This window comes from Vidua chalybeata, chromosome 15, assembly GCF_026979565.1.
Source record: "Vidua chalybeata isolate OUT-0048 chromosome 15, bVidCha1 merged haplotype, whole genome shotgun sequence".
Classification (NCBI taxonomy): domain Eukaryota; kingdom Metazoa; phylum Chordata; class Aves; order Passeriformes; family Viduidae; genus Vidua; species Vidua chalybeata.
This window is the reverse complement of record NC_071544.1, coordinates 17,636,088-17,660,594: the sequence shown is the minus strand read 5'-3', so window position 1 is coordinate 17,660,594 and position 24,507 is coordinate 17,636,088. Positions and strand designations below refer to the sequence as shown.

The 24,507-nt window shown below is 56.5% G+C and overlaps 1 protein-coding gene and 1 long non-coding RNA gene across 3 annotated transcripts; one reads left to right on the top strand and one right to left on the bottom strand.

The window, feature by feature from the left end:
- The first annotated feature begins 1,938 nt into the window (after positions 1-1,938).
- On the top strand, positions 1,939-23,955 carry FGF1 (fibroblast growth factor 1). 2 transcript variants are annotated; one of them, XM_053956946.1, is made up of 4 exons: positions 1,939-2,207; positions 18,103-18,295; positions 21,525-21,628; positions 22,292-23,955. In XM_053956946.1, exons 2-4 carry the CDS (start codon positions 18,127-18,129, stop codon positions 22,484-22,486), a joined length of 468 nt encoding a protein of 155 aa, XP_053812921.1. In that variant the 5' UTR covers positions 1,939-2,207; positions 18,103-18,126; the 3' UTR covers positions 22,487-23,955. The 2 variants fall into 2 exon arrangements, with proteins under 2 accessions (XP_053812921.1, XP_053812922.1); XM_053956947.1 differs by lacking the exon at positions 1,939-2,207 and adding an exon at positions 5,272-5,393.
- On the bottom strand, positions 16,163-20,966 carry LOC128795864 (uncharacterized). Its single transcript, XR_008433651.1, has 3 exons — positions 20,273-20,966; positions 17,749-17,812; positions 16,163-17,157 (listed from the first exon to the last, which is right to left on the bottom strand). It is a non-coding gene; the product is annotated as an uncharacterized LOC128795864 (long non-coding RNA).
- Positions 23,956-24,507: the final 552 nt, after the last annotated feature.

Here is a 24,507-nt window from a genome sequence, read left to right as displayed (position 1 = left end):
TGTGCCCACTCCAATCCAGCTGTGCCCATCCCCATCCAGCTGTGCCCGTCCCAATCCAACTGTGCCCACTCCAATCCAGCTGTGCCCACTCCAATCCAGCTGTGCCCATCCCCATCCAGCTGTGCCCGTCCCAATCCAGCTGTGCCCACTCCAATCCAGCTGTGCCCAGCTGCGGCTGCCGCGGTTCCGCGGCGCCCTCTGGCGGCCCCGGCGCCTCCCTGCGCCTCCCTCTGCTGCGGGTTTTTCCCAGCTCAGTCATTTTATTCACCTTTTCCTCCATTAAAACCTCTGTTTACCTTTCCCCCTCTTCCCTCTTCAGCGATTGTTGAAGGGAAAAGTAGGAGTTTCTGGTCACCAAAATTCACCTTGTTATGATAAACACCCTAATCGGGAGAGACTGCGAGAGGAAAGCTTTGGCCCTGGTGAGAGTCCCCCCAAAAAGAGAGCACTTAGTAAGAGTCAGAGATCGATTCCTTATTTCACATAAAACTGCTTAATGGAAAGCAGGAATAAGAAAACTATTAAATCAGTCTTTAATACGAATAATACCATTTCATAGCTTTACATATTTAATCTACATTTAATGCATTGTGCTACTTAATATATAGAATATTATGTTAAAAAATAAAGACTCAGAAATAGGCTGAAAAAATAAGTGGCATCGAATTTTTGGGCCTGAATTTTTCACATCTGTAGCACAGCTCTGCAATGACCCATTTCTCTGTAACCCAAATCACACCCACCTGTGACTGGAGTCTCACGTGGTGGGTCCTGTCCTTCGCCTGTCCCCTGCTGCCACGTCCCACCTGCCCCTGGTGTCGTGCAGTCGGTGCCAAACCAGCTTCTCCCAGTCTGAACTGGGCAGACTGGGCTGAGGCAAATGCAGGTTTCCCTGAGGCTCATCACAGGGACTTTTAACGGGTTTTAGTCATGCAGAGACACAGTTGAGGCACCCACCCCTCCCACCACCCGCCCTGAAAGGGCACGGCGTGTCCGCAGTGGCACGTGCACGTGGGGACAGCCACATCCAGCGTCACATCCCTGCTCTGCCCCACACCTGCACCCTCCGAGCCACGCTGCCCTTCCCCAGTGCCCCACTGGGCCCTTTCAGCTTTCATTCGGAGCGTCAAAAGACACAAATAGGATACAAATGGTCACCCTGACAGCACCGAGCGTGTGGCACCAAGATGTCCCCAAGGATGTCCTCAGAGGAGACCCCGGGGAAGGCAGGGGCAGGGTGCCCACAGGACCTGGACTGCTGCACACGGAGTGGAGGGGCCCGCAGAGCTCCCCGACCCCCCCTTGTCCCTTCCTGTGCCTCTCGTGCCCTGTCCCCTCCTGTCCCTCTCCTCCCGGCACCGGTGCCATCAGGGGTTGATGGCAGCGCCGGGGCCGGGGCTCGCCGCGGTTCGTTCCCAGCCTGCTGCCCGCTCCCAGCATATTTTTAATGTATTTATCTCCCGCCAGCTTCCTGCCAGGCTGCTCTGCGGGGAAACGGGCACCGAGAGGCAAACGCTGCTGGGACGCTCCGAGTCCGCAGCCGTGCCGCTGCCAGCGCCAGCCCTGCGGATGGCACGGGGCGCGGTGGCCGCGGGACGGAGGGGTGACCGGGCTGGTGTGCTCGCCACAGCCGGCCTCCATCAGCCCTCCGTGCGCTGCCCGGGGCAGCAAGGGACAGAAAGGGCTCTGCAGCGGCACGGGGAGAGGCTGGCAGCGGGCAGGGGTGGTGGCAGAGCTGGTGGCACCGTTTGTCCCCGTGCCGCGGGCGGAGGTCCTGGGAGGGCCTCCGGGAAGGGGGAGGCTGGATTCAATCCTTGTCTTTCACCTGGGCTGGAGTCCAGCCCCAAAATAGCCGTCCAAAAACAAGATCACATGAGAGGGGAAAAAAATAGCAAGGCGAAGGATTATCCATCCGTACTTCCTTGTCCTCTGCGGGCGCGGAGCCGCGGCGGCAGTGCCGGCCCCGGGGCTGCTCCGCTCCGCTCCGGCCGGGCCCCGGCGCGTTCCCGGTGCCGGTGCCCGGCTCGGGGGAGCCGCGAGTGCTGCGAGGGGCCGGGGTGTGACCCTGGCAGGCGCCGCCGGGCTCCGGGAGGCGGAGCGAGGGGCAGGGTGACCCCGGCACATCCCTGCCCACCCCCGGGCAGGTCCGCGGCGCTGCCTCCCAGCCGCCCCCAGCGCCCAGCCCTGCGCACCTCGACCCTCCTCAGGTGAGTGCCTCTTCCAGCATCCTGCACTTCCCACCCTGGCACAGCGTCACACATTCCCGGGGGCTTTGCAGTGCTTTCCCACAGGGTCTGCAGCACGTTCCTGGCTCCTGAACTCCTGGCCAAGCTCAGCAGCTCGTCCGCGCGTGTGGTGCTGAGGAACGGCTGGGGTTTCCTTTCTCTGCCCCGGCCCTGGGGGCTGGCAGGAGCGGGACGGGGCTCTGCACTTCGGTGCCGTTCCCAGCTCCTTCTGGGCTGAGCCGTGCCCGCCGAATGCTCCCAGGATCATCACTTCGGGAGGGATGGAACCAAAGCAGGACTGGAGGATCTCGAGGGTCTCACTCTAAACGTGCAGGAATTCTTGTTTAAGTCGTCTCTGCTGTGGGGCCGCGGTTTGGGGGATGAGGAGCCGCCGGGACAGCGGGGCTGGGGCTCAGCGGCCCTCACAGGCACTGAGGGGCAGGGGCCAGGCAGGGGAGCACCTGCAGCTTCCTCGGGGCTCCGTGGTTAATAATTCCCTGTGCTTCCAAACAGCCACGGGAGCTGGGTGCTACTGATGGGACTCGGAGCCCAGGGGGGCGTGAGGTCAGCAGGTTCCTTACCACAGGCAGGGACAGGAGGGGAACTGGAGCAGCAGCCACCCGTCAAATTCATCCCGAGAGCCTGAGAAACACCACAGGCACCTGCTGCAGGTGCAGCTGGCACTGCCCAGGCAGCGCTGGACTGGGGAGGGCAGGGGGGAGGCAGAGCCGCTGCCAAGGCAGTGCCCCCACCCCTGAACAGGCCCCACCCCTGCAGAGTTCCCCATTTCCATCGTGTCCCCCACCCCTGCAGTGTCCCCATCCCTGCAGTGTCCCCCATCTCTACAATGTCCCCCATCTCTACAATGTCCCCCACCCCTGCAGTGTCCCCCACCCCTGCAGTGTCCCCACCCCTGCAGTGTCCCCATCCCTGCAGTGTCCCCACCCCTGCAGTGTCCCCACCCCTGCAGTGTCCCCCATCTCTACAATGTCCCCCACCCCTGCAGTGTCCCCACCCCTGCAGTGTCCCCCATCTCTACAATGTCCCCCATCCCTGCAGTGTCCCCATCCCTGCAGTGTCCCCCATCTCTACAATGTCCCCCATCCCTGCAGTGTCCCCACCCCTGCAGTGTCCCCCATCCCTGCAGTGTCCCCCATCCCTGCAGTGTCCCCATCCCTCTGGCTCTCGGTGCAGGGCCCGGGGCCACTGCAGCACTGTCGGTGTCTGGGTTTTGGCCGAGCCTCCTCTCCCTCGTGCCCGGCGCAGATCCCGCTGTCCAAGTCCATGTTTGCTCTGTGTCTGCGTCGCTCCGGCTCTTGGCTCCATCCCGGGGCCATCAGCCTTCGGGACAGGCAGAAAGGACACAAATTTGGCAGGACACCGTCTGCAAAGCACCGCACCAGAGCTGCTGAGTGCCAGCCACAACCAGGGGACAAGGGCAGCCGGGCACGGGGGGAGGGCTGGGCTGCAGGGAGGGGGCAGCTCTGAAACAAGGAGGGTGTTCCCTTCAGTGAGAAAATGGACCGGTATTCCCTAATCTTCCCCACGTCCTCATAACCCCCATGTCTTTAGTCCGGGAGAGCCTGAGGCAAAGCCAGGCCTGCTCTTCTGTTAGATTCAGGAATGTTTGGCTATACCTACTTTTTGTTTTCTGAAAAAGCAAGAGGAAATCTTGGGCGGGATTATTAAAAATAAAGGAAAAAAAATAAAAGTCTATTGATATGTCCGGAAAGCTCCGAATCCACCTGCGCTGTGGGGAGCGCTAGGAGCTGTCCGCAGCAGGCGCTGGTAACCACGGTCAGCTCGGGAATGTTTTATCCAAACGTCTGGGCCGCGGGCATTTCCAGCCAGGAATGCCTGTCCAAACACGCTGGCTCCACGTGAGCCGCGGCCAAAAGCCTATTCCGAGCGAGCTTTAGATAACGCAGCCTGAACAGCACCACATCAAAGGGCTCGTGGAGCCCGGCCAAGCGCTGAAATCATCGCTCGGGCTCCGTCAGTGCTTCATTAGTGCTTCATTAGTGCTTCATTAGTGCTGCGGCAGCGACCTCGCACCGCACACAGCCGCACCCCAACCTGCACCCACCCCGGCACCCCCGCACCCCACGAGCCCACCCCGGCACCCCGCGAGCCCCGAGCCCACCAGTGGCCCCCAGCAAGGCCAGCAGCGCCCACGGCAGAGCCAGCACGGCCACCAGGCTCCAGCGCCCGTCCCTGGGGACACGGAGCTGCATTTTATCCGCCTGACAGCGCTCCCGAACACTTCGGCTTTTAAGGCCAAGCGCTCCCGGTGCCAGCGCAACGCAGCCGTGCCCGGCGTAGCGCTGTGGCTGCCCCGGCCCCTTCTCGGCAGCTGCCCCCGGGCAGGGCAGGGACCACCCCAGGGAGGGCAGGGACCCCCACGGGCAGGGCAGGGACCCCCCCCAGGGAGGGCAGGGACCCCCCCAGGGAGGGCAGGGACCCCCACGGGCAGGGCAGGGACCCCCCCAGGGAGGGCAGGGACCCCCACGGGCAGGGCAGGGACCGCCCCAGGGAGGGCAGGGACCCCCCCAGGGAGGGCAGGGACCCCCACGGGCAGGGCAGGGACCCCCCCAGGGAGGGCAGGGACCCCCACGGGCAGGGCAGGGACCGCCCCAGGGAGGGCAGGGACCCCCCCAGGGAGGGCAGGGACCCCCACGGGCAGGGCAGGGACCCCCCCAGGGAGGGCAGGGACCCCCCCAGGGAGGGCAGGGATCCCGTCCCCGCTGCCCGGGGCGCTCGGGGCTGACTGGGATGAGGGAGCTCATCGCCTTGCCGGAGGGCACCGAGACACCCAGAACCGCAGGAATGTCCCGGGCCGCAGGGAAGGGAAAGGCGAGGGACGGGAAGGCCGATGCTGCTGCGGCTTCTCGGGGGGGTTCTGTCCGCTCCTGCTGCCCGGGGGGCTCAGCCGCAGCCCCCGCCCACTGCGCTGCCCGGGGCCGGGCAGTGCGGCAGGTGCCCGGCCCCGCGGTGGGGGTGGATGCGATCAACCTCCCCCTTCCCCCCACCCCCCCCCCCCGCATCCTCCCGCCGCTCCCCCGCCCCGAGGCAGCTCCTCCTCATCCTCATCCTCCCCGTTCGCTCTGCTCCATCCCCGTTCTCCCCGCGCACTCGGGAGCCGCAGCCGGGAGCGCCGCGCAGCCGCCGGTAGGTGCGGGGCGGGGGGCGGCGGGACCGCGCCCGGGGCGAGGCAGGCGCGGGGCTGAGCCCCACGGGATGCCCTGACGGCCCCACGGAGACCCGCGGGATGCTCATACACACCCCAGGGCACGGATTCCCGCTGGAGGCTCCGGGATCCCCGCGGGATGCCCGTGGCTGCCCAGGGGATGTTCTGCCACCTCCACAGATCGCCACGGTGCGCTCAGGGCGAGCGGGCAGAGCGAGGTTCCCAACTGCAGGGTCGGGCTGGGACGTGGGGAGGCAGCTGCTCCCCCCAGCTGTGACAACCCCCCCCCCCCCCCAAACCCTGCAGGTGCCCCCAAATCCTGGAGGGAGGAGTGGCTCAGTGATGGGAGCATCATTCCAGATGGCAATCTCCAAATTACTGCAAATTCACCTGAAGCTCTGGGTAGAAGCAGAAGCCCAGATCAGAATTTGAACAGAAATATACTAAAACCCAAATATTTAAAATGGCAAAACACAATATTTGAACCATTAAAAAAAAAAAACAAACCAAAGAAACTAAAAAAAACCCAAACAGACAGAACAACAAACAGAAAGGAAAACTGTTGCAGTGACACAGCACTATAAATGGTTCGTTTTTGATGCAAAATAAATAAATCACAGAACCATAGAATGGTTTGGGGAAGCCACAGCTTCTCTGGGTAATTAAGTATGATTAGGGATGCCTAAGTGTCCAAGGCCAGGTTAGACAGGGGATGAAGCAACCTGGGGTGGTGGAAGGTGTTCCTGCCCAACCCAAACCAGTCTGGGATAATTCTATGATTTATAACTGAAATAGCACCACAGGGATTATCCTGATGGGCCTGACAGCCAAAACTCCTCATCACCAGCATGCTCTGAGCTGTGAGCTGCTCTCTCAGCCAAACCAAAGGTGCCAAACACAAATTTCTGCAGGCTCAGATCTCCCCAGCCGGGGGTGCAGGTGTCAGGCTGAGCCTCTGCATGGCCCCGGGGCCACATGTCCCCACTGCCCCCTTGCCTTGCCAGCACCTGCAGCCTCTTGGCTCTTTTGGCAGCAAAGGCAAAACCCCTGACAGGGCAGCAACAGCTCCCTGTCCCTGTCCCCACCGTGCCAGGGTCCTGGGCACCGTGGGGCTTTGGCTCAGCTGCTTGGGAATAAGGGCAAGGAGCCAGAGCCAGCTGCATCAGGAGCTGCCTCAGCTGGGAGGAAGATCAAGGTATCAGCAGTGAGAGGAAGGCCAAAGTCATTTAGGGAGCTCGGGAGGAAAAGTTGATCCCCTGGGCGGGGGTGGAGCTGGGAAGGAAAGTTTATCCAAAGGGCTCGCAGAGCTCTGGGTCTGGCTGGAGGCCTCGGCAGAGCCGAGCTCGGTCCAGCCCAAATCCAAAGTGTGTGTTCCTGCAGATCCCAGGCACGGAGGAAGCTGGGCTGGCCCGGTGTGCAGGGAGAACAATTGGACATTGTGCTGCCTTATCACCAGTGAGCCCTGTCCTGCCTGGGGAACCGATTAAACTTTAGACCCCTCTTTGGGCAGGCCTTCCCGTATGTCTCATGTGCCTCTTCAGCCTCCCACCCCTTTTCACCCTCCACTTTTTTTTGTCTCTACTTGTCTTTTGGCCTCCCACTTTATTTTGGCCTCCTGCCCTTTTCAGCCTCTGCATTTCTTTCCCCCTCCCATGCTTTCTTGGCCCTCTACCCTTTTGCAGCCTCTATTTTTTCTGTCCTTGTTTTTATTTCTGATCAACCTTTTCTTTCCTCTTGCACTCCTCAGCCTTTACTTTTTTTCCTCCCCAACCTTGTGACTCCAATTCCTTGTGACTCCTCCTTCTCACCTTTAGCCTCCATTTCTCTTTCAGTCCTCCTTGCTTATTCCATCTCCATATTTGTTTTTGCCCCTTCTTTATTGCCCTCAAAACACATTATCACTTGCACTGGATCTTACAAACCCTTTTAGTAAATATTCCCTGAAAATAAATGTATATTCCAGGGAGGTAAAGGCTGCCCTGACCTCCCAGGCTGCCCCTGGGTACCAGCACTTCTCCCTCCTGGGCACAGCGGGCACTGACTCAGGGCTGGGGCATTTTTAGGGATCCTGTGTACATTGTCTGCCCATGCAGAGCTATCGGGGATTATCGGGGGGGGTTGGGTCTGGCTGGGTCTGTGTTTCAAACAGAAACCTCACATGGGAAATCTCTTTGCAGAAGGATTTGTTGAAAACCAGTTCAGCAAGAGACACAATGGCTTTGTCATGGTCTCTGCTGGGTGCAGGAATCCTCCCTCTCCCCGTGTTTGAAAGGTGCCTGACTCAGTGTTCAGCTCCTAATCCTTCTCTTGTTTCCAACATCAGAATCTGTTGGTTTAAAGCTGTTGGAGAACCAAAGCAGAGGCCAGGGCCACGCAGAGCAGCTGCAGCAGCAATTGGTGACTTGCAGGTTTTATATTCCCCGAAATCTGGCCGTGTTTAACAGGGCAGGTGGCACTGCCCACCAAGGGATGGGGACTCGTGCCTCAGGCCTGGATCCCAGGCAGCTCTGGCCTCCAGCCCTGAGGAGGCAGAGACAGTCTGCACCTGGCATCTGCAGTGACAAAACTGTCTGCCACAGGTCCTGCTTTTCTCTCTAAAACCCTGAATAACAAAAGTGCTTCATTTCCATCTGGTGACGGTGGCAGAGAAAGGCTGAGACAGACTCAGGTGGCTGAGACAGACTCTCACAGTGCCAAGGTCAATATTTAGGAATTCCCTTCAAGAACAGCTAATACACAGCCAGTGCTAAATAAAGTTCTATTAACCCCAGCACAGCATCATTAACATGCACCCATGGTCCAGCTTAAAGCCTGACCTCTGCTTTAATTAGGTAACAAACCCCATTCTGCTGGCTCTTAACTCAGGACTGAGCTCAGAAGAGCCCCTTTCCCCTTTCCCCCTCTGTTTGTGCTTTCCCTACCCCCAGACTCTCTCTCCCTTGCCCAGGGAAAGCACCAAACTGAGAGGGCTGCTGGGGAAAATGACCAAGCTGGGATCCCACAGGCACATTCCCAAGCCCACAGCATCAAAGCCTGGCAGCTGTCCCTGAGGACAGGGCAGAAAGGGGTTTCACAGGCTGGCTGCTGTGCCCAGGTACCACTGACTCATGGCGTGGCATCTAAAACCCTTTTGTCCCCTTCAGACTCCTTTTGGGAGTGGTGTTGTCTGCCCTGAGCCGTCCTCCCAAGGATTTGCCCACTGCCCACAGCAGTCTGGACACACAGTTCATCCATGACTCACGGCCCACTGGTGCTCACAAAGTCTGTCCTTGCTCCTGGCTCTTAATTTAGACCTGGGTGTCAGCCTTGAGCTCAGATCTTTCCTTCCCACAGCTCCAGGGCTGGTGAATCTGCCTGTCCCACCTGCAGGCCAGCCTTGCCAGCTCTCACCTGTGCAGGGACGCTGTTTCTGCAGAATCACAGAATCCAAGTTTTCATTTAGAAAACTCCTCTCAAATCATCGAGTCCAACCATTCCCCCAGCACTGCCAAGGCAGTGCCTGGCAGTGACCCCTGTGAGGGCCACAGTTGCCCACCCTGATGGTCCCACGGGGCATTCCCAGCCCAGGGGGTCAGGCAGGCAGCTCCCCCAGCTGCACGCTGAGATTTCCTGCCCTGTGCTCAGGAGCAGGAGCCTGAGGAGTGGTTCCCTCCTGCGCTGCCATCCTCGCTGCGGGGCAGACAGGAGGGGGAGATCTTCACCGTGACAAACCCCGCTCTGTGCATCCCGAGATGAGCTCCAGATCCCAGCTCATCCCAGACACTCCCTGCACGCCACAAACCCCCTGGAAATGATGCTGATCAGGGAGCTCAGTGCCAGACAACCCATCTGCTGCCTGCCCCCTCTCCCTGGCACACTCTGCCTGGGACAGGGAGATCCTGCAGCCCTGTGCCATCCAAACAGGACATGCTCCACCCTGCCAAACCCCCAGACCTGGCACAGGGCCATTCCTGCATCCATGACTGGCAGACCCCACTCCAGTTATATTTTCTCCAGCCCTGCTTTCCCCCACTCCAGTTATGCTGTCCCCAGAGAGGTTCCTTGCTTTTCCCAGAGAGATCCATCATTACTTCTCCAACAGCTGCACAGCCCCACAGGACATGAGGGTGTTGTACACAAAACTACCCAATGTGTACTTTTTCCACTGGCCTTTCCATCTCCCTTGGCACTTGATTCTCTGTTGAAGGTCAAATCTTGGGCATCAAGTATTTAACAACAAGTAAAACACCCTCCCTTCCCTTCCTCAGTACTCCCATAGCTGCAGGGTGTTCACAAAAGCTTCCACTTGATGGGAAGAGTTACTGGCTGCCAGACTACAGAGGGGGATCTTGGAGCTCACACCTACCCTGGTGGGGATGTGATCCTCCCCAGACCACAGGGGATGCTCAGTGGCTCCCTGGGGATGCCAGTGCAGGGCTGAATGTGCAGCTCACGAGTAAGGAAAAGGTAAAACCCCATTGGGGGCTGGTTGTGGCCGGGCAGGGGGCACAGCAACTGCTGATCCACACCCTCTGCCTGCTAGTCCCAACATTTTTGGTTTAGTGTGGGGTTTTTTTTTTTCCACTTAGACAATCCAGGGCATCTTTCTGTCTTGATGATCACAAGCATCACAGCAGAGCAGCTGTGGCTGCCCCTGGATCCATGGCAGTGCCCAAGGCCAGGTTGGACATTGGGGGCTGGGAGCAGCCTGGGACAATGGGAGGTGTCAAGGGGTGAGACTGCATGAGTTTTAAGGTCCCTTCCAACCCAAACCATCCTGTGATTCCATGATCCTTGGCTGCATCCCTGTGGGCCAGCCTGGCCCCAGAGCTTTCCCCCAGAGCAGCTGTGGAAACACCGGGCACAACAAAGGCCGCGGTGTCTCTGAACTGCCCACTGGGGAGCTGGAAATAGCCAGCGTGGGTGAAACCTCCGGGGCTGAGCTTCTGCACGTTGTTAAAATTGCAGCCTTCTGTCCTGCACTGTGCCCTTTGTGGTGCTTTGTTGTTTACGGAGAGGAGAAGGGGTAGAAGAGCATCCAAAACACATCCAAAACACATCCCCTTCCCTCTGAGGCTTCCCTAATGGAAACCCAAGGTTTCTGTTTTCCTTGGAGCAGCGTGGCTGCACTGCCTGCTCCTGCTGCTGTCTCACAGCCTGTGGTCACACTTGTCACAGCAAGGACCAAACAGGTGCCCAGCTCTGCAGGGACACAGGTGTGCCCCTGTCTGGGACAGCAGGAGCAGAATTAGGGCTGTACCTTCCACGGGGTCTGGCAGGTGCCTCATGCTCCTTCCTAGGCCAGAGCTGAGGGTGACACAGGGAGAGCTCGGTGTCCACGGCCTCCAGAGCCACCCACTGCCACGAGTGAGAATTCCCCCATTTGTGCCTGAAGAACACAGACCAGAGCACCGGCCTGTCTGGCTCTACAGACCACAAGAGGTGGGGATGCACAGCTTCTCTTCTCAGTTTACTCCAGTGACTACTTAGCCACACTAATTCCAGGTGTTTTTGCTGACCCACTCATCTCCATGTAACAAGATTCAGCCCTGAGCTTGCCCTGCTCTGATCTTTCATCTGAAACACTCCTTGCCCACTCCTACACGCTGCAGCTTTTCACTGGAAGGTGTTTTCTCCAGTCCCAAAGTCATGCAGATAAGAAAATTATTATTTATTGGAGGATTTTCCTGGTAATAGCCATTATTAACTCAAGCTTTTATCGCACTGCTATTGAGCAACAGCTTAAGCTCCTTACTCAGGCAGCTTGGAGGAAAAAACCAGGAGCTGGCATCCAGGAGTACTAGAGACTGAATTTAAAATAAGACATTGGGCAACAGAATTAAGAACAGGATTCTTCCAGCCAGGCTCACTTAGATGTTGAAAAGAGCAGCTGTACAGCCCTTACACAAACGCTGCAGGATGAGCACCATTAACTGCCTGCACATTTTCATGGTAAATCACTGCTGAGCTGATGGTGAACCCAGAAACCAAGTGATTTTCCTTGGAACAGCCCAGACCGAGTCTGTGCTGGAGGAAGTTGGATTTCTGAGCGATGATCTGTCTACTGATGGTTAACCACCAGGATGGATGTGGGGTTTCACTTGGCCTGGAGATGAAACCCTCGATTCCAGCATCCTCTGCTTCTCTGGGGAAGGACAGGGTATAAAGGCTGAACCCAAGCTCAAATCCCAGTTTTGAAACTGGAGCCAACCCTCGGCTGGGCTTGGCCACCCTTCAGAGGGCCAGCTGCAGGAAGTGCAGCCTGACACCGTGTGAGCATTCCTGCTTTTCACTCCCAGTTCCAGCCCCAGAGCGTCAGCAGCAGCCTGGGAGGTGCTGGGCCCGTCTGAGCGCCGAGGGCTGGCAGAGGGTGGCCGGGACACAGAGGGACAGGCACGTACCTGAACAGGGCTCAGCAGAGGGGTGGCACTGCAGGGCTCACACGGGACATGGTGCAACAGGAGAGCCAGGTCACCACTTGGATTAACAGCACAGTTCTGGGCTGGAGTTCGTCATTCGGCGCCGTCCGTCCGTCCGTCCGTCTGTCCGTGGGAGTGCGGGGCAGCCACACCTGCAGCGCCAGCCCAGACAGCCACAGCCGGGCTCTGTGGTCTGGCTGTGCCCGGTGTCCTGCCCGGACAGCGGGGGTGGCAGGCGGGGCATGGGGACAGCGCAGAGGTCACGGCAGTGTCCCCAGCAGGAAGAGGGCAGGGGGCGGGTGGGACCCCACTGCAGGCCCCCCCTCCGGTCTGGGGGATGCTGAGCAGGAGCCAAGGGGCACACGGAGTGCCCCCTGCCCCACATCACAAAACACTTCAGCCAACACCTCATCAGCTGCATCTCACGTGGTTTCCACTCCCTCCCGGTGCCTCTCCCGGGAAGCCGAGCACAGGCAGAGCCAGGGAGGAGAGGTGCCCCGCCCATAACCCAGGTGGCAAACCCAAAACAAGGTTCCCGTCGCTGAGTCCTCAGCATAAGGCAGCACAGAGCCACCCTCCTCCTCGGGTGACAGGGATGAGACTGGTGTCACTCGTGGCACCTGTCAGTGGCTGCTCCCAGCCAGCTCCACGTGCTGGGAGGCAGCGAAGCACAGGAGCAGGGACGATGCTTTGCACTGGCCGTGGCACAAGCCCGGGAGAGGGAAAGGGCACCTGGAAAGGGCAGACAGGACCCACGGCATCCTGGAGGGAAGGGGAAGCGCGGGGTTCCTGCATTGCCTCCTCGGCTGCAAGGACTGAGCTTTGGTGATTCTCTGTCCGGGGTGTTCTTCCCATCCAGCAGGTCCCACACACCCAGCTTGCTCCGGGAGACAGGCTCAAATCCGGGGCGGTGGGATCTGTGGGCTTTGTGTGTGCAGCCAGTGCTGCTCATGCTCGTGTCCCTGCCCTTGCTCCGAGCCCAGACAGGACACAGGGGCAAGGCCTCCTGGCAAAGCTCCTGCTCCTGGGGCTGGAACTGCAATTAAGTTAATCACCGGATGGCGAAGGGCCGTGGGTGGGAGGTAATTAGAAAGTGGAGGATCCCTTGGTTTTCCTGTCTCCCCACGGACAGCACCGGTTTGGTGGGAGGTTGCACTGGCTGTCCCAGCAGCTGGGGTGTCCCGGGCTCCGAGCTCTGAAAAAGCCACACCTGGCTCCGGGGCAGGGATGGGGCTTCCCCTTGGGCATCCCTGAGGGCACAGGGCTGGGATGGGCCAACCCTGCCCCTCCCGTGATGCTGCCGTGTCGGTCATCAGCCATTAGTGACACCCACTCAGGAAACTGCTGAAGTTTCAGCTTTTACAGCCCCTCCGTTTTACGTGCCACAAATCCAGTGTGACTGAGTGGAATGGCTGTTTTCTGGTGGACAGCAGGGAAGGATGAGAGCAGGCATTAGTCAAATTGATTTTTGTGCTTTCGGTTGCACTTCACACAACATATTCCACTTGCAAAGGGTAAAACCTGGCTGATAAATACTTCATTAAGCAGTCAATCACATCACTAGAGATAAAATCACCTGGCCATAAACAAGACTAGAAACGAGCCAATGCATTCCACTGATAGTCACAGAGTGATCTGTTACATATTTATCCTATGTTTTGCCTAATCATTTATTAAATCCTTCCAGGAGGATGTACAGTCCAAGGAATTTGAGCTGTGCCTTGCACTGCCAGCCCTCAGGAGGGGAGGCTGCCCTGGCAGGCTGCCCATGCTGATGATAACCCCGGACCCACTGAGCTGCTCCTGCAGCAACCAGAGCATGAGGAAACCTCTGCCTGGTCTCAAACCCTCTCCTGGATGAGGAAATCCATCCCATGAAATGGTTCTCTAAGACTTACCACGAATAAAATCCCTGTTTATCTGGGAGATGTTTGTTCCACGTGCCCAGGTAGAACTCAGATTGCCCCAAAGCCCACAGGAATCCCTGGGAAAGGCAATTCAGAGCCTGAATTCCTTAAAAATACCTGTTCTAAGAGCTTCCCATTCCCATATGGAGTGTCTGAGCTGCCTGGGAAGTGACTGTTCTGTTCAGGAGGCTGCAGTCAGCAGTGGGAAAGGGGAGGGAGCCCATCAGGAGGTGATGCTGTCTGATCCCAGCTGAGTCACACGTCCTGGAACAAACAGGATTTCTGCTTTAATGGAGAAAATAACACTTTCCAAGGTGAAACCAACTGGAGTCTTTCCACTGAATTCACCAGAGCCAGATTCAGGAGACACTGATCTCATTACCCAGAGTTGGACAAAACCTCAGGAGACTCCTGGGTTTAGCAGCTTCTCATCTCTCTGGAGCTCTCTGTGTGATCTGTAGCTGATCACCCAAATGACAGTTGTGATTAGCTGCACTTTTCATCACCGTGGCCACTCGGAGGCCATGCAGAACATTTCTTTCCAACCCTACATAAAAGATTGTGTCCAAAGCCAAGGACAATTTTGATGCATTTGAATCAATCCAAACTGGTTTTAACCAGTAGGTGAGATACTTCTGCTTTCCTCCTTGTAGTAGCCAGGTACTTTATGCCTAAGGAAAAAAAGGCTCACTCTGCCTCTGGGTTGAGTCTTTGCTGGCCACTAAATCTGTGCCACAGGAGCCATAAAAAAAAAAAAAAAAAAAAAAAAATTCCTGGCATTTCTGACATGCAAAAGACTTCTGGACCATTAGGAAACCCCCACATTTCCATCAACACCACCTCTAACAAGTGCTGTGTGGTGAAGTCTGCATCAGCTTTAAAGCAGAGAGCAAAGGTCCCCACTCCCTGCATGGCTCCCAGCGTGTGCTGTTATTTCAGAGCTCACACGCCCGATATTGGCAGCACAACCAGCCCTCCATGCTCAGAGTCAGATGCTCGCAGAGTTTGGGATTTCACATCAAAGCCACTGGTTTGGCCAGTGACAAAGTTTGGAACCGACCCCGAACTTCTCAGAATTTCACAGCTATTCCAGCCCTGCACTGGGCTCCTCTCCCTCAGAGCTGTAGGGAGCAGCACAGCGCAGCCACCACGGCTCAGCAGGACCTGGATCAAATGAGCATTCGGGTTGAACTCACTTCTTAAGTCTTTTTTTTTTTTACCTTCAGAAATTATTTCTGGTCCTTTGGGGTGCTGACATCTCCATCCAGGAGGAAGAGCTGGGTGCCCTCAGCTCCCCACGCCACGGATGGAGCTGGGGCTGTCCTGGAGCAGGTGCCCTGGCTGCAGCTCCCAGGGACTCCTCCTCGGTGGGGGTTTTCTCTCGGGCAGCACAGCACGGCTGTGCACAGAGCTGGAGGAGAGAGGAGCCACAAACAGAGCTGCTCGTGGACAAACAGGCTCCAGCCCAGCTCCAAATCCAGTCCTGGTGTGACCAGCGGGGTCAGGGCTCAGCAGCAGCCATGCCCCTCACAGCCATCTCCTCTTGGAATATTCTCCTTTCTCCATGGGGCACCAGCTAACCACTGCAGTGTGGTGTCTCTCAGCTTTGCATATTTGAGAGCACTTTCTGTTCTGCTCTGAGCTATTTAATAGCATTGTTGGGCTCCTACCCAAAGAAATAAGGCCCTTTATGTTGTCTTTGGTTCAGCTTCTCTCTCTCACTCGAGCTTTTTAATTCCCATAAAAACCTAACATGTTCCTGCCAAAAGGATAATGCTAGGGCCATGAGTGGTGGTGTTTGTAGAGGAACAACTCCATGGCCATAAAGTCTGAGAACAGCGATAGTATTTAGCACGGGGAGACAAGAGGAGTGGAAAAGTGTTCACTGAGCTTTGCTGGGGCACTCAGGGCAGCTGGCAGGCACCGGAGTCTTCCTAAAAATAGCAAGAATAACCTTAGAGGAAGTTAGTGATGATGAAGAAGCTGTTTCCAGTTGAGCTGCTCTGGTCAAGCTGTCTGGAGATGCCCTCAGAGCTTGAGGTGGCTGTGGTAGAACCCAGCCTGCTCCTCACTCCTGCTGGCTGCAGCGTTTGCTGAGATCCTGCTCAGAGCTCTTGGAGGTTTGCTTCTCAATACCATCCATCGTCAACCCAGCAGACTTCTGGGTGCCTTTTACCCTCAGATAAAGGTTCAAGAAAAGCTTTGGTTCTAGGAAATTACCCAGTGCTGCTGATGTTGATTAAAGCTCAGTGGAGGACCAGAGCCCTGTGTGCCACCCTGGGTGACTTGGGGGCTTTCCTTCAGGGAAAGGCTGACAGCTGGCAAGGAAACCAAACTACTGCATGAGAACTATGATGTCTTGAGAGAAAAAGAACTTTTTATTATTGTTTTATTGAGAGAAAAATAGCTTTTCTTGAGAAAAAAATAACTTCTTGAGAGAAAAATAACTATTTCTCAGACACTCTTAAGAAATAATTTCCCCTGACAATGGTGTTAAATAAAGATGCTGAGTCTGTATTTGGCACCACCTGCTCTGGAAACCACCAGGAGCCATAGAGCTCCTGAGGCTGCATCTCCAACCTCATGGCAATAGGTGGGGGCTGAACTGTGTTGTCACTCCAGAAAGCACTTCCCAAAATCCCAGTCTGTGTCAAATGGGGCGTCTGAGAGCCTGGGCTGAAGTCTGTGTACGAAGCAGAGCTGGTGCAGTGGCTGGGGGTGCTCTCACCAACAGCCACACTCTTTATCTCCAGGGATCCATCTTTTAGCAATCCAACTTCCAGAGGTTTTTGCCCTCTGCAGGCATCTGGGATCCATTTCCAGGAGTCGTTTCCCCTTCTTGCAGCTGCTTTTGCAGGGCTTTTTTAAATACTAAAGAGTTTAGAGCCGAGTGTTTAGAGATTCTCTGTGTATGTGCACGTGTGTGAGCGTGTGTGCTGCAGAGTTGCCACCCTCAGCATCTGCCAGGGCACTCCAAGCACCACAGCAAACCCACACAGTGTGGTACTGGCTCCATCCCAACGTGCCAGTAGCACAACTCAGTCCTAAAGAGACATTTTTACAATCTATAAACACACAGAAACGGTGACTATAAAATATTTTCCATAATATAGCTGTGGGAATACATGACATTTAAAGCAACTTCCCGTATCTAGATTTATTCTGTGCCATGTCTTTTTCTGTTCATAAATCCACTTCTCTCCAAGCACTACAGAACTCTGTGTTTGAAAGACAGAATGAATTAGTGGGAGAATTAAAATTTTAGCTTCTAGGCTAAAAACATGACTGTACCTGGAATATCTGTGGGACTCTGGCCCCTACCTGTGGCATCTGATGCCACGTCTGCGATGGCACTTCTGTGGCAGCACTTCTCAGCCCCTGACCTCCACAGCACCTTTCTTGGATTGCTCTGGTGATGCCTTCAGGTTTTGGCACAGCATCTGCTTAAACACGGATTGTGACCACAGTCTCCAGCAAAATGAGGCTTCAATATGATCTTTCATTAGACCAGCTTGCTCCAAGCCCAGTGTCCAGCCTGGCCTTGGGCACTGCCAGGGATCCAGGGGCAGCCCCAGCTGCTCTGGGCACCTGTGCCAGGGCCTGCTCACCCTGCCAGGGAAAGATTTCTTCCCAAAATCCCACCTAACCCTGCCCTCTGGCAGTGGAAGCCATTCCCCCTTATCCTGTCCCTCCAGATCCTTGACCAAAGTCCCTCTCCAGCTCTCTTGGAGCCCCTTTAGGCACTGAGATGCTGCTGGTTGACTCATGGCATATCCCAGACTCAAAATTCCCGTTTTCCAAATGCTGTTGATCAGTGTCTTGGTAAATCTGCTCAGCGCAGGCAGTGAAAGCTCCTGCCCCTCTCCCACCACATCTAAACGTGTGTCCTGACCTTTTCCATGTGTGTCCTGGGCAGGTGAGCTGCAGAGTGCCAAGAGATGAGCAATATTTACTACCTGACATGCAGTGGGTGTTGCAATTCCTGGTCATAATTGTGTTTGAGAGTTATAATAGTGGAGAGAGAGTTTCACCTGGGCTCCCTTCCCGCCTCTTGTGGCTTCCAATCAGACGCTGGGTGTTTTTCAAACTGGTTTTCTGAGCGGTGTGTAATTTTAGCACGTACGTCAATAGAAAGGAGAACAAAAACAGAATTCACCGTGATAAAATTAAAAGGACAGAGTCCCTCCTGCCCAGCCCCACCCAGCCAGGAGACATCCCCCCGCACCTCCCACGCTGGGGGAGCATCCCCTTGGGCTGTGAATCACCGGCCCCCAGCCAGCCCGGGACCCCCGGGCTCCCTCCCTCCCTCCCTGCCTGCCTTTAAAGCCCGGCAGCAGCAGCGTGTGCCAGCACTCGGTGTCACCCTGCTGTCACCTCCCTTGCAGCCCGGCCCCGGGAGAGGCTGCGGGATGGCCGAGGGGGAGATCACCACCTTCAGCGCCCTGACCGAGAAGTTCAACCTGCCCCCGGGCAACTACAAGAAACCCAAAGTGCTGTACTGCAGCAACGGGGGCCACTTCCTGCGCATCCTCCCGGACGGCACCGTGGATGGCACCAGGGACCGCAGCGACGAGCACAGTGAGCGAAGCGATCGGCTCCCGGGGGGGCTGCGGTGGGAAGGGGGCAGCTGGGGAAAACGGGGTCTGCACGAGGCTGGTGTGGCAGCACACCTCCCGGGGGCCAAGCACACCAAAGCTGGGGCACGGGGAGCTGCCGGATGTGTGCCAGACACGACGTCCAGGAGAAAGGCATCTCCAGGATCAAACCTGGCACTGGCTTTCACCTCGTGGCAGGCAGGCAGGCACGGGGACACAGCGGGGCTGGCTCACACAGGGAGCTGGCCCTGGCAGGGGGGCTCAGGGCAGCCTGGCATCCCACACACACGGCGCCCCACGCAATTCTGTGCTGTCCTTGCACGGCCACCCGTGTGCCACAGCCACTCACTAGGTCACCCTCGCCAGGGTCTCCCCTTAGCTGTCCCCATCCCTGCACTCCGTGACCCTGGTGGCCCCAGCCCGGGGGACACTGGCACCTCTGCTGGGAGGAGCTGCTCCCACAGATGCCACCACTTGTCCCACCGAGGAGTCATAGGGAATTTAATGCTTCTTGTGCATTACCAAAAACTCTTCAGAGGATTTTTTTTAACCCGCTGCCCAGGAGAGCTGGACAGGCCACACAGCAAAGCTCCTGCAGGGCTCCGTGGGCAGGGCCTGGGCTCTTCCCCTTGGCAGCAGCCTCTGGGGTCATATCCTGAACATTTACTGGAATGGGACCGGGACCTGCCAGGCTCCTATCTCGTTAGAAGGAAGGGCTGGGAGGAGCCAAGCCAGCCTTACAAAGTGCTAAGAAAAGCACTTTTATTTTCTTTAAACCACAATCACACATGTGGCTTCTCCCCCAAACTTAACCTTTCCTCTCGTTATTGTTGTTTTACTGACAGGCAGTTTAGAGCCGAGTTTTAATTACAAACACTGTCTCCCCAGCACGAGGCAGTGCTGGGGGATGGATGAAGATGAGCCCCCTGAGGCTGGATAAACACAGCGTGCAGCTCCAGCCTCCAGGCAGGAATAAACCCTGCACGTAACCCTCAAACCCCTGGAAAGGCTGGGTGATGGCCCAAAGGATCTGCAAGAGACAGGACTGGGCTCACAGACACACCAGGAGAGGTGGTATGAGCTCAGGCAGTGTCTCTGCAGCATTTTCCAGAGGTTTTGCTGGAGTCAGAAGGAAAGGTCAGGACCAAGATGGCATCTCCTGGGACATGGGGAGCCACCATGGCCATGAGCCCACTCCTGTGCCCTGCCTCAGGCTGTTGTCTCACAGCCCAGTCCTTTTCCCTCTGGAAAAGCAGATCCATCACCTTGGCGTGGTCCCCAGGGCTGCACCCTGCACGTGGGCAGGGAGTGCAGGCAGGTCCTGCATCCCAGCACGCTCACACCTCCCTGGCTGCTGGCCTGGGGCCACATGTTTGCAAACCTCTGCCAGAAAGGAACCTCCTGTAAATGATCTCATAAACGGGGATATAGGAATATACTAATATTTACAGAGGGAACTCCTGGAAGGGCTGCGTGCCAGCAGAGCAGCCTTGGTGAGAGGTACCCTGCTCTGAGCACCCGTGGCTGCCCACGGTCCTGCCCCCGCGCCTGGAACGTGATGGAGCCCTCAGCATCATTCCCTGGTGTGCAAGAGGAGCAGCCCAGACCCTGACTGGCACTGTGGGCCACTGTCACCCAGCTGGGACAGGGAGGGACACCCAGGGAGGGAAAAGGCACAGGAACACCCAGGGTTCATTGGGAGGCCAGTGGGGACAGCAGCGTTCCAGCTGCACCAGTGCTCTGCAAACTGCCCGTGCCCCATGTGCATTTTGCTCCAGGCAAATACCAAGAACTCTTATTATTCTCTTCAATGGCCTCAGAATCATGGAGGGTCTCTAAGAAGAGCAGAAGGAGCTACTCTCTCTAATCCTTTGTTGTCCAGCCCCACGTCAGGATCCACTTCCCACGTCCTTCACGTGGGCATTCTAAGCTTGCACCAAGGAATGGAAAGAAATCTTACCTGGACACTGCAGACTCTCCAGGATGAAGCTCATGCTCATCTCTACAAAAAGTCTCCTTTTCCCACTTCCATCCCATTACTTCATGGAGGGAAATCTCTGTGCAGACCTGGAAGAGAACCTGAAATAATTTAGTGCACAAGCTCCTTCCTCTGGACCCACAGTTCTCCCTCCCTCTGTGGCCAAAAACCTCAACATCCCCATTGGCAGCAGGAGGGTCCCTCACTCCCCTCTCTCAGGGACAGTTTTGAGAACAGTATCATCCCTTTCATCCCATTTCCCTCTTTTCTCCCTGGACTGCTCCTTGGCCAGGTCCCAGGCTGCAGCACCTCAGGGAATGCAGGTGGGCTGGGGTTTTCCCAGTGCACATTCCCAGGCCAAACCAGGCATGCACAGGGGCCAAGTGTTCCTGCAAACCTGCACCCACACTGCTTCCTAATTAACTATCATTGACTGAGCAGGAAATGCCAGAAATGAAGAATGTGAACCATTACAGCAAAGATTTCACTGCAATGGGTGTTCCACCAGGCCAAGAGGTAACACTGCCTTTTACCTCATCTAAATGAGGATAAATAAATTAAATATAAACAGGAAGGAAGGGGCTGGAGCCGAGACATCCGTTCATACTTCATTCCAACCAACCTAAATATTGCTGTTATAAATCTTAGGGAAAGAAGCTGCCTATGAGATGGGAACGATCACTGGGAAGAGCTGGAATTTGCAAGTCACTGTGACTGCAGCCACAGCCTTTTCTATTTCCCCATTCTCCATCTACAATGCTCTGGATAAATGCAGCTGCAGCAGACGGCTGGATGGGATGCTTTGCATCAGGGGGTTGCAGTGCAGGCATCTGGAGTCTGCCCATCCCTGGCTCAGCTCTCAAAATACTTCATATGTCACTCCTTAAGTGTCTTGTCAAACCACATGAGAAATTTGTAAATTAGAGCCAGAATTAAAACCCCAATCTCCTGTGTCCCATTCCAGCATCGTAACCAAAAGGCTGTCCTTCCTTTGATGTAAAATAAGGGAAAAATTGGTCTTTGGTTCCTAAAGGATGGCTGTGGGATTTCTTTGAAGAAGAGGGTACAAGGAGACACTTTTATTACACACTGTACTGTTTCCTATAAACTCTTTATAAGCCAGACTTCAACAAAATACCCCACTAAACTTCCTGGCAGCCCTCTTTCCCCCCCCCCCCCCCCCCCCGCTTTTCCTATTTTCCTTTCACTGTTGTTGTTTTATTTTTACTCCCAGTTCAGCTGCAGCTGAGTGCAGAGAGCGTGGGGGTGGTGCACATCAGGAGCACCCAGTCGGGGCAGTACCTGGCCATGGACACCAACGGGCTGCTCTACGGCTCGGTAGGTGGAGAATCCCGTGGGATCAGACCTGGACAGGGCTGGAGGGCTGCAGACATCTCACAGCTGAGTAAAGCAAACCACAGGCAATGATCAGCCTCTGTCTGTGATCCTGGCAGCTGCACGGCCACTCTGCATCTGGCTTTATTCTGGGGGGACATAAATAAATTCGCAAATAATGCCGTTTACTGCCCTGCCTCTGACAAATACTGTATTTCCTATCTGACACTTGATAAATATTGTGTTTCATACCTGGAGCAGCAGCTGCCACCCGGTGTAGGTGTCCCTGCCCCTGGCAAAGGGCTGGAGCTCAATGGTCTTTAAGGTCCCTTCCAACCCAAACTGTTCTGGTTCTGCGCCCTGAGCCTGCAGCTGCCACCACACAGCTCAGGGCCAGAGCAGGAGCCAGGGCCAGGAGCAGCTTATGGAGCACGGGGCTGGTTGGTCACTGCCAATTAAAATTCCCAGGTCACAGACACCTTGCCACAGGAGTGGCCCAGGGGAGTAAATCAAGGCCACCTACCCCACAGTTTAAATAAGGTCTTTACTGGGGTGTGGAAATCTCAGAGGTGGGTCCGGATGGCTCCTTAGAGGAGAGAGCTGAGCTGGGATTGTCACGTCAGGAGCATCCCCGGCTCACTGTCCCTCCCCCGGGCTCTCTTTCAGCAGTTACTGGGTGAGGAGTGTCTGTTCCTGGAGAGGCTCGAGGAGAACCATTACAACACCTACGTCTCCAAAATGCACGCGGACAAGAACTGGTTTGTGGGGCTGAAGAAGAACGGGAACAGCAAGCTGGGCCCGCGGACTCACTACGGCCAGAAGGCGATCCTCTTCCTGCCGCTGCCCGTCTCGGCCGACTGAGGCCGGCCCCGAAGCTCAGAGATGACCCCAGATCCCGAAACCCAACTGCTGCTGCCTCCTTAGAGCTCAGCAGAGCTCCGAGCTTTAGGTCAAGGCTTTGCCAAACCCAGCCAAAGCAGAGCCCCTTTGCTCTGCGCGAAGCTTTGCAGAGATGAGGGGACGAGCCCTGACACCATCCCAGGGTCCAGGGGGGCCCATCTCCCCTGCCCTCATCTGTGTGCCCGTGTGTGCCATGACCCACAGCTGTGTGCCCGTGTGTGCCATGACCCTCAGCCGTGTGCCCGTGTGTGCCATGACCCTCAGTCATGTGTGCCATGACCCACAGCTGTGTGCCCGTGTGTGCCATGACCCACAGCTGTGTGCCCATGTGTGCCATGACCCACAGCTGTGTGCCCATGTGTGCCATGACCCTCAGCCGTGTGCCTGTGTGTGCCATGACCCACAGCTGTGTGCCCGTGTGTGCCATGACCCTCAGCCGTGTGCCCGTGTGTGCCATGACCCTCAGTCATGTGCCCATGTGTGCCATGACCCACAGCTGTGTGCCCGTGTGTGCCATGACCCTCAGCTGTGTGCCCGTGTGTGCCATGACCCTCAGTCATGTGCCCATGTGTGCCATGACCCACAGCTGTGTGCCCGTGTGTGCCATGACCCTCAGCCGTGTGCCCGTGTGTGCCATGACCCTCATCTGTGTGCCCATGTGTGCCATGACCCTCAGTCATGTGCCCATGTGTGCCATGACCCTCAGCCATGTGCTCGTGTGTGCCATGACCCTCAGCTGTGTGTGCCATGACCTTCAGCCGTGTGCCCATGTGTGCCATGACCCTCAGCCGTGTTCCCATGTGTGCCATGACCCTCAGCTGTGTGTGCCATGACCCTCAGCCGTGTTCCCATGTGTGCCATGACCCTCAGCTGTGTGTGCCATGACCCTCAGCCGTGTTCCCATGTGTGCCATGACCCTCAGCCGTGTTCCCATGTGTGCCATGACCCTCAGCCATGTGTGCCATGACCCTCAGCCCTGTGCCTGTGTGTGCCATGACCCTCAGCCATGTGTGCCATGACCCTCAGCCCTGTGCCCATGCCCATGTGTGCCATGACCACGCTGCAGCTCCCGGGACCTGCCCTGGGCAGGCACCCAGAAACGTGCCCGAGGGTCACGCCGGTTCCCAGAGAAGCGCACACTTTGTGTCCCCAGGCATTCTAAGGCAAAGCTTCCCTGGACACTGTGTGTTAATATATTTATCCATCCAGGTGTGTAGCTTCTGACATGCCCTCGAGCGACTCCAGATTGCACTGTCAGTCCCATTATCCAGGGCCAGCCTGGTGTGCCAGCTGGGCACGTTAAGCTGAGCTAGGCAAAGCTCCAGCCTCAGACCTTATCTCCCTCACAACATCAGTAGTGTGTATTTCATGCTAGTACCTGCCATATGTTATTTGTATTTATTTATTAAGTAAATATGTCTCTTCTACAAGCTGTCCATGAGTAATTCCAGGCACCTTGAGGCTGTCCCAGTGAGACGGGGCTGGGGCAGTGGCAGTGAGTGGTGTGAGGGTGTGATGTACAACAGCAAGGGGCTGCACAAGGGTGGCAGAGCATCACGCCCATTCCCGGAGGGATTCCTCCCACTGCCTCCGTGTCTGACCAAATGGGGCTCTAAAAATGGCACTGAGGCCCCTTGGTAGCTCCCAAACCCCCTGAGAAGCTGAGCTTCTCCACTGCTGGCACCATGCAAATCTCCCAAGCAGCTCGAGGGCAGCTCAAGAGCCACTCCTGCCAGCTGAGAACACCACCAGAACACCACGCTGCCATGCTCCACCCAGAGCATCCCAGCTCCTCTGGAAAACCTGAGCCAGGGCCTCACCACCGTCACGGGGTAGAATTTCTCTCTAATATCAAATCTAAATCTACCATCCTTCATCTTAAAGCATTTCCCCCCTTGTCCTACCATGCCATCAAGGACAGGGACCAGACACAAGTGCTCCCTGCTCCCAGCAAACAGGGATCAGCCATCCCACACGGAGGA